At 32.3% G+C, this 14,668-nt stretch overlaps 1 protein-coding gene and 1 long non-coding RNA gene across 2 annotated transcripts; both read left to right on the top strand.

The window, feature by feature from the left end:
- LOC108663326 lies at window positions 2,042–2,800 on the top strand. The gene is made up of 2 exons (XR_001929284.1): window positions 2,042–2,212; window positions 2,325–2,800. It is a non-coding gene; the product is annotated as an uncharacterized LOC108663326 (long non-coding RNA).
- LOC18588611 lies at window positions 9,314–13,447 on the top strand. The gene is made up of 6 exons (XM_018128364.1): window positions 9,314–9,579; window positions 9,662–9,794; window positions 10,017–10,120; window positions 11,324–11,468; window positions 11,558–11,698; window positions 11,805–13,447. The coding sequence occupies exons 1-6, from the start codon at window positions 9,539–9,541 to the stop codon at window positions 13,047–13,049; spliced, it is 1,809 nt and encodes a 602-aa protein (XP_017983853.1). The 5' UTR covers window positions 9,314–9,538; the 3' UTR covers window positions 13,050–13,447.

A 14,668-nucleotide genomic window follows, 5' to 3' on the forward strand; every position in this document is an offset into this window, starting at 1 on the left:
TTTAACTTTCTCTTTTCTCAACTAGATAGTATTTGTTATAAGAAAATGCTATAGCAGCTTCCTTTCGTCTTGAGATTGGACAACTGTTTTTAGTCTCTTTTGTCAAGATTTAGAATTTCAGATCAACTCTTTGAAAAATAAGTTTGAATCCAAAATCTTTATATTCAGCTGAACTTAACATATTCAATTTTGACTTTGAAGTTGGTTGAGGATGTTGCCCCATGCATTGACTTTGAACAAAGAAACAAAGATAAACAAAACAGGATTGAGTATTCTAATATAAAATAACAACACATGCATTGCATGTCAGAATTAGACACTATAATAACCAAAGTTATATATATATTAACTTTTATCAAAGATTTATGTGTTTACTTTAATATATATATAAGGCAGCGGTCTTTTATCATGAGACTTTTCGGCTTATAGAAATATGGTAGGCCTTGAAAACCTAAGTTCCAAATTTAATACTTATTAAACGTGGTTTTGATATAACTTTATATTGAATTGGTAGCTTGTCCATATATTCAGTGAATATCACTATTTTTTATATAAAATGTAATTCTTGATTATGATTATAATCACTACTTATACATGTAATTTCATTAAAAAAGAATGGTAGGCTTCAAATGCAACTCAATTCTTACTAAATTGTCACTTGGTCTAAGTAGTCGAGAACTATGGTGGAGGAGGTGAGTTGTGCTATAAAATTTGTTTATATATACTAATATTTAAAGTGAATTGTTGAGTTCGATATCACGAGCCAAATAACACTTATTCGATCGATAAAATTCATAAAAATCTAATCTAATATATAAAATAGGATTATATTAATCATTTGATTTATATATTTCATCTGCACATAAAAAGAAAATAATTTACATTATTGCTTGATAAAAACTGTTTTCTCACTTTTTTCTTCTCTATGGTGGGTGTACACAAAACGTGCTTAACTACAGTTTTTTCCAATTGTGGTAAAGATCTAACGTGTGCGTGGATCTCTGGCTCATAGAAACCTTTATCTTCTTGTCCAAGTTAAAGTTGGTGTCAACATAATCCAAGGTTTTTATATTGGGTCATGTAATTAATACATACTAGATTTTACCCCGTGCTTTGCACTCGGGTTAAAAAAAATTATTGTAAGAAATGTTCATGGAAAAATCTTCTTGAAAGACCAAAAACCTTCAGCTAAAGCAAAAGGATGCGGGCATGCCGCCCGCCCAAGTTGACACTTCAGCTAAAGCAAAAGGATGCGGGCATGCCGCCCGCCCAAGTTGACACTTCAGCTAAAGCAAGACCAAAAGCCTAAAAATCTTCTTGAGAGGCCATTGAAAAAGTAAAGTGTCAATCTCTGAAAACCCCAACGTAGTAAATTGTGGAAGCTGCGTTGAGTCCTTTTTCTGTATTACTAGAATATTACCCGTGTGCAACACACGGACCTCTTTGGCCCCCTCTCTTTACTTCAACATCTTTTCTCTTTCTCTCTATTTGCCTTTCACACGTTGACTCTGACCCCTTTCCAACTCTCTTTTTCTCTCTCTTTGCTTCAACATCTTTTTCTTTTTACTCTCTCTGCCCTCTACGTTGTTAATTCTGAAAGCCCCATTAGAACTTCCTTTTAAATATGTTATAGAAGTTATAACTTTTTATATGACAACTTATGAGAATAAAAATTTGATCAAATATAAAGTCAGTTTTGAATCTTCAAATTATATAAGTTATAAATTATTGGGCCATAATGACACATTTGATGTTTGATCTCCATTCTACTATAATCCTAACTTCTACTTGGGTATACCATCGATCTTTATAAAAAGAAAAGGCCCACCATCCCCAAATGGAAAAAGGGCTGGAGTCGCGCTAATAGACAATCTAAAGATTATAAAGGATTTTAAAACTAGAAACCAACGAGTTTGGCCACTAGTTGCTCTAAGGGCATCAGGCATCAGCTTAGTGAGATAAGACCAGTCCGAGTGTACTTGCCAGCAGTGCATCAACCCAATTTTCTCTAGCTACAAAGTCCTAGCATATTAATATTTCGTCCTGGTAAGACAGACTACATGGAAGGTTAGGTCTGAATGTCCGCTGAAGCCTGGAGAATGACAGTTAGAGAACTCAAACTCAATGGCCCCCATCCCTCTTTCTCTGTCCATCTTCCAAGATTCCATTTCCAGCTTTTTTCCGGGTTTCCAACTCCCCAGATTAATCCATGGTCTGCTCCATTCGTTGGTCATCATCACTATTTCATCCAAGCCTTTATCTTCCCGACATCGATGTATATATGTATATAGCTGACAATATTCTCTAATTTCCTTTTGTTGCAGTCTCTTACACCCCTTATGTTTCGGTCTCTAGTGCGGCTACTGACATCGTTAATCGCTGAGCCTGCAGCCTCCATCGCAACCTTGCTATATTACAGTGATCTTCTGCCTCAGAACATCATCTGGGAGGGAATGGTTCGACATGAAATGTTAGACCAAGAAAATTATCTGTTCCATTTTCTCATCAACTTCTTGAGGTGTTTTTGGTAAGACATATTGCTGCTACTACCCACTCAACCTGCAAGCTAAGTTTTCAAGCGACTCCGATACTCTTTGACTTATCTTTCTTTACACAATTAATCGATTAATTCAGCCATAATTGTTTTTACAGAAAGTTGTAATTGTTGATTTCTGGTTAGTAATTTCATTTGTAATATCATAAGAATACAGTTGGATGACACGTTCAATCCAAACATTTCAATGCAATTCTTTAGTAATTAACTAGGAATGATCAACATGGAAAGGAAATCTCTGCTTCATGTGAATGCCAATATATATGATACCGTTGTATTGAACTGATAATGTACATATAACAGTGCTCCAATTAATAGTACAGCATTGAAGTATCATGGAAAAACTGAAATTAAGGTCTGGCAAGTAGTTAGTTTTCTTTTATGAAATAGGATGATATAACAAGCAAAGCAATTGGCCAATTGCCTGGGTTTTAAAGGTCAAATGTAGGTTTTACTTGTGCACATGAAAAAAATATATATTTAATTTCATAGCTATATTATAAAATAAGAAAATAGATAAATAACTTCAATAATTATCCCTCCAACTTATTAATTTGCCTTTGTGCTTTAATTAAAAGAAAGCAAAAGAAATGCCCTTCATTTTTATTAGATTACTTTTTTTTTCCGAAGTAAAAGGAAAAATATACCCAAAACATTGAGAATTGAGAAACATAATAGAATGGTAAATACTGGTTAGTACTAGCTAATTGGTGCTCTGAAGAAGGGTTGGTGTTGGGTTGATTAATGGCATGAATGAATCAGTTTTGTGGGTATTACTACTAAAATATTATTGCTAACTTGTATGGGCTTTGCCCTTTGCTTGATGGCCCTGGGCTCGGGCTCCTCCACCTGTCTGCTCAGTAAACACAGTGCTTCTCATGAACAAAAAGAAACTTGGTTTAAGGTTAATTTTCTCCTTTTAATTCTGAAAATTAATGAATATATGTATATGGTCTTCCAACCCCACAAGGTAAATGATCTGTAGGCGTGTACAGGATATATATAGAGTACAAAGGAGTATTTCTGCAAAGTCTAAATCAGTTAAGATAGGTACAAAGTGATGATGAATTAAACAAGATAAATACAAAGTCACCCTTACCCATATAGCTGATCAAATGAAACTGCTGCCATCAATTGCTTTGAAAAATTATCCTTACCCATGGACATTTGAATATATCTTCTGCTCTGATAACTTTGTCACATTATCCTCTAATAATGACAAACCCTTAAACTAACTCAAATTTTTCAATGGCGGAATCCCCCACTCATTCCAAGAGGGAAACAGTGCAAACAGATCAAAACAAAGAAAGAGCCAGCCAACAAACCCAAAATCATTACTAAATTTACAAATTTCCTTGGAGTGAATGAACATCACTCTATAGAAAGATGACATGGGTTTTCTTTCTTATTTTAATGATCATCTAGAAGATGAATCAGCCACCATGTTCTAAGAATGGGATTTAAAGCATGTCACATGCTTTACACAACCAAACACAATTAAACTTACCTTTTTGACAAGTCTGATGTGGCGTAAAGCTGTTGGTGAAAAAGAATCTGCCACACGACCAATTTCCTGTTCTTACTCAAATTTTATTCATTTAACTAATGCAAGTTAGTCTATTTCAGTAACACGGGGGTTCTTGACTAACCCTTCCCTTTCTGAAGATGACAACCCAAACTAACTTTTTAACATTGTTTAAACATATCATGGTTGACGCTAAGTCTTCTCTTAAGTGGAGAAAGAAATAAATGAAAAAGCCTATATTCTAAGTGGTGGATAAGTTCTTGATGAATTGGTTGAACAAATATGGTCCATTTATCTCATTTTGCAGGTGGATTTGTTCCGTTGGCATATTAATATATCTACCGGATCATCATTGTCAGCCACAGTGGAAGAGCTACCTAAGCCTCTCTCTTCTCTTTAATTTCCAAGAAAAATTATAATTACTAGCTTATTTAAAATTTTTAAAATTCTTTTTCACTTAATACACTGTTCACACTAAATTCCAGAAAAAATAAATAATTAATTATTAAATTATTTTTATAAATGAAATATCACCTTAACTAGTGTCTATCTACCTGGGTATTTTCCTAGTTTATGGAAGAGTTTTTCTGTTTATAAGTAGAAGTAAGGTGTTTGGTTATCAAAATATTAAATAAAGAATAAATTAAAATATTATCAAATAGTTTTTTACATCTTATAACACTATTTTAACTCCTCTTTACAACAATTTTAGAATACTCTAGCTAAACCAAATATATATGTTTTAAATCTATCTTCTTATTTATCTATAATTTGTCTATATTTATAATCTATAATTATAATGTACATAAAAATATTAATATGTGTAATTGATCAAAATAGATATGTCTATTCATTATATTTTTAAATTATCATTTAAGATAAAGCTTATTGATTATCATTTTAAACAATACTTATAAATTGATAGGAATAAGATTTATTTGATATATAAGTGTTTGTTTGTTTTGATATAAACTATTTTTCAAAAATGGTTTTCAGGAGCTATGCTTATTTGGAAGACAGAAAATTTATTTCAAATGTAAAATATTTTATGAGTTAATAAAAAAAACAGCCATGGATCACCAAAAATGTCTTACATCTCTTAAGGGCATAAGACTTTTTTTAGAGAATATAAAAAAAACTCTTATACTAAGACTAAATATATAGATTTTATGAAAATTAATGTTTAAGTTAAAATATTAATATTTAACTTAAAAATATTTTAAATTAAAATATTAATATTTAAATTATTTAATACTATTAAAATTAAAAAAATATTTTGTAATTAAACCATTCAATGCAATTAAAATTTTTATTTATAAATTGAATAAATTATACTAATAATTATAACAAAAAATATTTCAATGTTCTGATGAGTATATATAAGTATAAGTTTTGAATGTTTTATACAATTGATAAATATTGATATTTTTAGTGTTATGGAAAAAAGTGATGACATAGATTTTTTTTTAATTGAGCTTACTTTAATTATAAAGTATCATTATATAAGAGTTAAAGGATTGTATAAATGATTGTATTGCACTAATCATTAAATAAAACACTCAGATATGAGCATCCTTAACTGATTTCTATAAACACCCGTTGATTGGATTTAAACAACTTAATTTATCCAAGGAAAGCATTGTGGTTTTATACATAGTAGATGATGATAGTACTCGTGGCAATAGGGAGCAAAAATGATTCACACCCACATATAACTTAGCAAATATGGTTTCACAAGTTAGAAAAAGTTAAACTGAGATAAAAAGCAAGAATTTAATCCATTGTTTGAAACCTTATGGTTGAGGATAAGGTAAATAATTTATTGTTTGAAACCTTATGGTCGAGGATAAGGTAAATAATTTATTGTTTGAAACCTTATGGTCGAGGGTAAGGTAACCAAATTGATAGAGAAATTAATAAATTTTAAGATAGAATTAATAAAGCAAATAGAGATAATAATCGAGATTATATTGACAAAGTAGATGAATTCAAAAATGAAAAACACAGGTGTGGACTTGGAAGACGAAAAAGACTAAACTGACCTTTTAAAGTTTACACATGTCAATCAACTGGAGTTCCAAACGACACAAAACTATCACTCCACATGTCGCAAAAATAAGACACTAAAGACTTCTTTTTATATATAGTTATAGATACATCGTTAAATGATTTAAGAAATATTACTATTATTATTATTATTATTTTATAATTAAAGAAAGGGATTCGGACTCTACTTTTTACGCAATAAATCATTGCTCGGATGCTGTGAAATATTATTATTGCTTTTACCAATTTTCATATCCATTCTTTATTTTGATTCCAAATTAATAAAAATCAAATGACACCATTACTTTGTAATCAATTCTTATTTATCATGGAAAAACTGAAATTAAGGTTTGATAAGTAACTAGTTTTCTTTATGAAATAGGATGATATAACAAGCAAAGCAATGGGCCAATTACCTGGGTTTTTAAGGTCAAATGTAGATTTTACTTGTACACATGAAAATAATATATATTTAATTTCATAGCTATATTATAAAATAAGAAAATAGGTATATAACTTAAATAATTATCCCTCCAACTTTTTAATTTGCCTTTAGACTTTAATCAAAAGAAAGCAAAAGAAATGCCCTTATTTTTATTAGATTATTTTTTTTCCTTGTAGTTTTGTGTAAAAAAATATCATAAATTTCTTGGCAGAAGTAAAAGCAAAAATATACCCAAAACATTCGGAATTGAGAAACATAATAGAATAGTAAATAGTGCTTAGTATTAGCTAGTTGGTCCTCCGAATAAGGGCTAGTATTGGGTTGAGCATGCATCAGTTTTGTGGGCATTACTACTAAAATATTATTGCTAATTTGTATGGGCTTTGGCCTTTGAGTGGTGGCCTATGAGCTCCAGCTGTCTGCTTAGTTTTTGCGTGATGGCCCATGGACTCTACCTGTCTGCTCAGTTGGATTGAAGCTGTTGGGTTTTCATCAGCACAATCCAAGAGTAGCAAAACACAGTGCTACTCGTGAACATAAAGAAACTGGGCTTAATTTTCTCTTTTAAATTCTGAAAATTAATGAAAATATATATATGGTCTTCCAAGGTAAATGATCTGTAAGCATGTACAGGATATACAGGATATATATAGAGTACAAAGGAGTATTTCTGCAAAGTCTAAATCAGTTAAGATAGGTACAAAGTGATGAATTAAGCAAGATAAATACAAAGCCACGCTTGCTCATATAGCTGATCAAATGAAACTGCTGCCATCAATTGCTTTGAAAAGTTATCCTTACCGATAGATGTTTGAGCTTATTTCTGCTCTGATAACTTTGTCACATTTTCCTTTAATAATGACAAATCCTTAAACTAACTCAAATTTTTCAATGACGAAATCCCCCACTCATTCCAAGAGTGAAGCAGTGCAAACAGATCAAAACAAAGAAAGAGCCAGCCAACAAACCCAAAATCATTACTAAATTTACAAATTTCCTTGGAGTGAATGAACACTCTATAGAAAGATGAAATGGGTTTTCTTTCTTATTTTAATGGTCATCTAGAAGATGAATCAGCCACCATGTTCTAAGAATGGGATTTAAAGCATGTCACATGCTTTACACAACCAAACCCAATTAAACTCACCTTTTTGACAAGTTTGATGTGTCGTAAAGCTGTTGGTGAAAAAGAATCTGCCACACGACCAATTTCCTGTCCTTACTCAAATTTTATTCATTTAACTAATGCAAAGTTAGTCTATTTCAGTAACACGGGGGTTCTTGACTAACCCTCCCCTTTCTGAAGATGACAACCCAAACTAACTTTTTAACATTGTTTAAACATATCATGGTTGACGCTAAGTCTTCTCTTAAGTGGAGAAAGAAAGAAATGAAAAAGCCTATATTCTAAGTGGTGGATAAGTTCTTGATGAATTAGTTGAATAAATATGGTCCATTTATCTCATTTTGCAGGTGGATTTGTTCCGTTGGCATATTAATATATCTACCGGATCATCATTGTCAGCCAGAGTGGAAGAGCTACCTAAGCCTCTCTCTTCTCTTTAATTTCTAAGAAAAATTATAATTACTAGCTTATTTAAAATTTTTAAAATTCCTTTTCACTTAATACACTGTTCACACTAAATTCCAGAAAAAATAAATAAATAATTTTTAAATTATTTTTATAAATGAAATATCACCTTAACTAGTGTCTATCTACCTGGGTATTTTCCTAGTTTATGGAAGAGTTTTTCTGTTCATAAGTACAAGTAAGGTGTTCGGTTATCAAAATATTAAATAAAGAATAAATTAAAATATTATCAAATAGTTTTTTACATCTTATAACACTATTTTAACTCCTCTTTACAACAATTTTAGAATACTCTAGCTAAACCAAATATACATGTTCTATATCTATCTTCTTATTTATCTATAATTTATCTATATTTATAATCTATAATTATAATATACATAAAAATATGAATATGTGTAATTGATCAAAATAGATATGTCTATTCGTTATACTTTTAAATTATCATTTAAGATAAAGCTTGTTGATTATCATTTTAAACAATACTTATAAATTGATAAGAATAACATTTATTTGATATATAAGTGTTTGTTTGTTTTGATATAAAATATTTTTCAAAAAATATTTTCAAGAGCTATGCTTATTTGAAAGATAAAAAATTTATTTTAAATATAAAATATTTTACAAATTAATAAAAAAAAAGCCATTGATTACAAAAAAATGTCTCACAAGTATAAGACATTTCTCAATTTGTGAAAAAACCAGCAGAAAAACATTTTTTTATTAAACAAAACAGAGTCTAGTTAAAACCGTTATAATGGCCGTTGACTTTCCTTGTACACAGACAAATCCGAAAACAACTCTGAAACCATGTACTCAAAATTTTATCTTAAAGCCACCGGAAAATCATCATTATTAAACTTAATTAACGAGCTTTAAGCACTTGATTAAAAGTACGCGATCCAGCTCATTAGATTCCCTTTAATCAAGACGATTCCCCCTCTAAACCACCTGAGAGAACAAAAACACTCCCATCCACCGTCCACTTTCCTAACCCACTCCCCTCATCCAACGGCCACGGTCTACCCCACCTACCGTCTTATCCGCACCAAATTAAAACACGGAGCAATACCCTAAACTACCCTCCTAACGTTTAAATGATCGATCGGCTGGAAATTCCAGTCATTAAATGGAGACATAAAGGATATGATGGTAAATATACGTATCACTTTTTTAGTTCAGTGCAGTAAACCGGACTTCCTTAAAAAAAAAAAATGTCTTAAAAACGGTACTGAAGAAGCTTAACCATAGAACTTTTCTCTTCTCCTTTAATGGCAGATCTTGCATTTTATTGATTTGCATTTTGAGTTTACGGCGTCGTCTTTGAGTTCTCCGAGTCCAATCGTTCCACGGAGTTGAACAAAGGAGTGATCGGAGATGCTGGACGGAATCCTAGGCCGTGGTTTTACCTCCAAATGGTTTCTACTTTCTCTGCGTTGTCTATTATTTTTTTTCTTTCTTTTTTTGGAAATTAAATCGATCTGAGGTTTTTTTTTTCAGTAAATCATTGATCAAAGTGATAAAGAGTCGGATCGATGTGATAAGGAGGAAGAAGAGTGCCACGCTTAAGTTTTTGAAGAAAGATATAGCTGATCTGCTCGCTAATGGCCTTGACATTAATGCTTATGGCAGGGTAATTTTTTTTAAAATTATTATTCCTAATTTTAATCGTTATATTCACTATAAAAATGTAGAAAAAAAAAAGAAGAATTCAAAATTTAAAATTTGATTTAAATGTTTTTTTTTTGTTTTAGATTTTAGAAATTGGAGTATTTGAAATTTTTTTTAAAAAAGTTAATAGACTTTATGTACTTGGATTAATGTTGTGTTGATTTTTTGTGAGGTGGTGAAACAGGTGGAAGGATATATAGCTGAATTGACCCTGTCTTGTTGCTACGATTTTGTCGAGAAATGTTGTGATTTCGTGTCGAAGCATGTTTCAGTTATGCAAAAACTGAGGTATATGTGGTTGATTTCTTTATGTCTCTTTGATAAATTTTATTTTACCATCGTCTTTATAATGGTAACTCAAAATGTGATACCCATCTTACTGTTTTGTATGGGCATATATGTGGAAACATTGGTATAAAAGGGTAACTGTAAGTTACAAAAACAAGTGATCCTAAAGTTGCCTATTATTCTCTTCTGGTTCTGGATGGTGCCATATCTAGTGCGATTTCTTGGCAATAACATTAAGCTTGAAATATACGGCTGTGAACCATATTCTGCTGCAATCTGAAATAGGATCCACCTTGTCTGGACTTTAATTTGATAGTTACAAGTTACATATCATTTTAGCATGTAATTGATGGAGGTGGCCATTTCAGTGGAAAAATTAAATGTTAGATTTGGTTGTCATTCTTCTCTGTAGAACACTTTCAGCTTTTCATGTTCTTTTATGGTATCAAGACTGTCACACTTTGATGATGTGAAGTTGGATTTGCAGATGAATGGAGTAACATTTAAATTGAATTTAAAGTAATAAAATGCTTTTGGGTCCGAAAAAGGTGGTTTATTAAAACTGCAAGGATTGAGTAATGTAACTCAGTTTGGAATTGTTAAAAAGTATCTTTTCATCCAAGTTTTTACCAGGCTATTCAAATTGGAAATTTTGTTAAAAATGCAAACATATGTCTGCTAAAGAAGCAAATGAAATTTCTCTTACCATAATGATTTTAAGATTGCAAATTTCCTGATGAGACTTTTGTTCTGGCTCCTCCACAGATTCCCCTTCTTGTATGCCTTCCTTTAGTTGCTGATTTATTGCAGTAGTTTAAAGGATTGTGGACTTCTGCGTACTGTATGGATTTGGTGTTTTGGTATTTCAACAAGTTATTAAGAGTAGACAAGGATCTAGTTTTTATCACCTATTACGGTTATATCAATATTTGCTTTAAGTTTATGCTAGGGAAGACATATGACTATTTGAGCATAGTAGAAGATAGCATCTTAAAAGTATGCTTCAGAATAAAAGGTTTTTATTTTTGCAGGGGGTGTAAGATGGGTTGTAGTTTGCTGACTATACTTTTTAATTTATTTTATTTTACTTTGACAAAGAGATACAGATTGTGAACTTCGTTGGTTTTTTTTTTTAATTGAAAATTATCATTAATAAACAGAGCAAAACATCAGTTGCTTATTTTTGTCAATAAATGTACACAGTGATTGCCCCGAAGATTGCAGGGAGGCTGTTGCGTCTCTAATGTTTGCAGCTGCAAGATTCTCTGATTTGCCAGAGTTGCGTGATCTTAGGCAAATATTTCATGAGAGATATGGAAATTCCCTGGAATTATTTGTTAATAAACAGGTAAATTTCTGATGTCTCACTCCAAAAGGAGAATAATTTATGGTTCCATCACTGCATTTTATGACCAACCATATAAAATTTCATGATAGCTTGTCGAGAATTCAGCTTCAAATCCGTCCAAAATGGAGAAGAAAGTCAAGGTCATGCATGATATAGCGTCAGAGTTTTCCATAAATTGGAACTCTGAAGCTTTTGAGCGAAGAATGTCTAAACCGACTGTGATTCCACAGGTATGCTTCTCCTTGTGTTTGATCTTGACCTTTTTAACATTCTTGTTGAGCTTATCCTAGGGTCTACTCACACTGTAACTCCTTTGATCTCTGTAATTGTTTGTAGGACCAACCTAAAAATGATGGGTCTTTCAATGTCAATGGTGATAAGCATAAATCAAATGATGGAAAAAGTGCCGATCCACAAGGGGATAAACCTAAAGTTTCTGCTGGTAAGCTTGAATTTTGGAATGGGAAGGATGATGTTGCCTTGAAAACAGCTAGATTAAGCAGTTCTTCTTATGTGAAAAGAATGGAAAGAGTTGAAGGTGAAGTCAAGCTAAAAGACAGTAGGGAGAATAGAGTACCTAGAATAGATAACCAAGATGTTCTACCACAGGGAAAGCCAGATCTAGATCCTAGTTATGCAGCTCCACAATTAAAGAGTCATGATAAAGATCTCTTTGCTGCTAATAACTATGCTGGCCAATACAATGTCCAAAATTCAACAAGAAAAGCTCATGAGGAAGATGAACCCAAGTGGAAGCCCTACTTTAATAGTGGCATCCCTCCTCCTTATGTTAAACCCAATATCAAACCAAAGCATCTCAAGCATGGTGCCAGTGAAGGATCTTCACATGCTGGTTTTGATAGCAATGGAGTCTCTGCTGATCCTTCAACACATAACATGGCCTATGCAGTTAATAGAACTGATAAGTACCAAGAAGGGTTGTATTATCCTGATAAAGAGGGGCAGATAATTCCACCTACAAAAGTGATTAGTCATGATTGCAAAAAAGATTATTACTATAATCATGATGGGAGCAATACCCCCATACCAAGACGAAGATCGTCAAGGAGGCGACATTTGAGATCACCATCTGGTCATAATGGAGTCGATAATGTTGAAGATACAGAGTTTGCAAGGAGGAAGCCGAGAAGCAGGAGAAGGGATGACTCAAGAAGAGGCCTGCAAATCTTGTTTGATGATGGGCAGCATAGAAATGATGAGGAGGAAAGGATAATTGATAAGCTGTTGATGCATTACAGTAAGAAGCCATCATCCTGTGACGAGGGAAAGGTAAGAAGAAAGTCTAAAAGTCATCATGCACATCATATGGGAAGTGATGTGGGTGAAGTCCCACAGAAAGCAAGCAGAGATAGATCTGATGATATGTCTAAGACCATTTCCCATCCAGCTCGATCAATTTCTCTCCCTCATGAACAAACAGCTCAATCAGAGGGAACTAAAGTGTATGCTCGTGCTATATCCTTCCAGCAAGATAGTTCAAATGCAGCCCGGCATGTGCATCCAAAGTTACCAGATTATGATGATTTGGCTGCTCACTTTGCAGCAATGAAAGGGAGATAGAGCATTAAGCATATTGAAATCATTATTTTTAATCTAATCAGTTTGATTGCATTAAGCTTAAACTTCCTGCATTTGCATAGCTGAGTTGGTGCTGGCGCTGTCTTTTGGGGAAACCTTGAGCGGTACTTCGATGGGATTGTTGGCCCTGCACTTATCATACATATTGCTTAGTAGTTTGAGTATACTTTCTTATGTGTTTCTAGCACCGTTATTACTATTTCCTGTGACCCATGGCCGTAACAAGCATATATACACTTCCTGATTCAATTTTTTTGGATGACATGATTGTAAAAGATGTGTAATCTATGCATTTAAGCTGGAAATGATACAAGTTTCTGTATTAGTGGATATTAAGTTGAGAATTGAGTTTGGTTCAATGGTATTAAAGTTGATATTAAGTTCCTGCAACTGGTAAGGTACATGTTATTTTCTTGGTACCCAAATTTCTTCAAAGCTACTCGAAACTGTTTAAAACTTTATTGAAATTTGATTTTTGTACCCAAGTTTTACTTGAACCCGTTAAGTTCTAAATGATACTACTATAAACTTTCATTAACCATGTATCTCAGATTCCAAAGTTGGCTTTGTTGGCAAATTCTTGCAATGTTCAAGTAGTTTATCCAGGTTTGAATCACCCTACTTTATGAAAAATTAGCTTTACCTATCCGTCAGTGCTGACATATGTTGGTAACCATTTTCTTAGTTGGTAATAGCTGAATATTCTTGTTGATCACCATAGAGAACAGACTTCGGTGTATCATATCCTTAACCGGCCAAGTTCATATATACTTTTGAGTATTTGAATGCTTCAAATTACTTTGAATGACAATGGTGGACCCTTTAGTACCTTTTAAGTGCTCAGTCTGTGCTGACATTTTGACAGGGAAACCGTCCTGAGCCAAACACAATGAGAGACCTGTAATAGCTGGTAATCAACTCTTAACCACAGATCACTCCAAGTTCGTTAACTTGTCTTTCATTTCTGTTTCTTTTTCTCGCACGATACTCTTCTTATGACTGATTTAACTGATCTTTTTGTCAATAGAATGTATTGATTATTGAACAATTTATTTTTAATAATAAAAAGACGATAATGGGAAAAAGAGCTTCTTCAGGAAGCATCAAAAGGGCCATAGTTTGTATTATTAGTCTTCCACGACGAAATATCATTCCAAAACACAATTTACATGTAATAATTAAAAGAATGAACAATCTCTTTGGAGGCATTGGTCCCAATACATAGATAAAACTTAGTTGAAAAATCAAATTGACTACATTCTAATTATACAATTTTTTTTTTTAAAAAATACATTGTCATACATTGTTACATACATAATTTACTTGATGGATTGACTCCAACAATACCATAAATTTCATACCTAATTCATGATTTTTAACTACAAAATTGAGTTTTTTGTTTTCTTTCAAAAGAGCAACATATATAAAAATTCTTCCTTTATCAAAAAACCTATTTTTAACAATTAATCTAATACAAGTAATTAGGAGATTCCACCAAAATTAGCAATAAAATTAGGAGATTAGAAGATGGAGAAAGAACAATATAGTAATTAAAAGACCTGAATTGTTGACATAGGGCAGCAACTCGGTGTAGGTGACTG

The sequence above is a fragment of the Theobroma cacao genome, chromosome 9, assembly GCF_000208745.1.
Source record: "Theobroma cacao cultivar B97-61/B2 chromosome 9, Criollo_cocoa_genome_V2, whole genome shotgun sequence".
NCBI classification, from domain to species: Eukaryota; Viridiplantae; Streptophyta; class Magnoliopsida; order Malvales; family Malvaceae; genus Theobroma; species Theobroma cacao.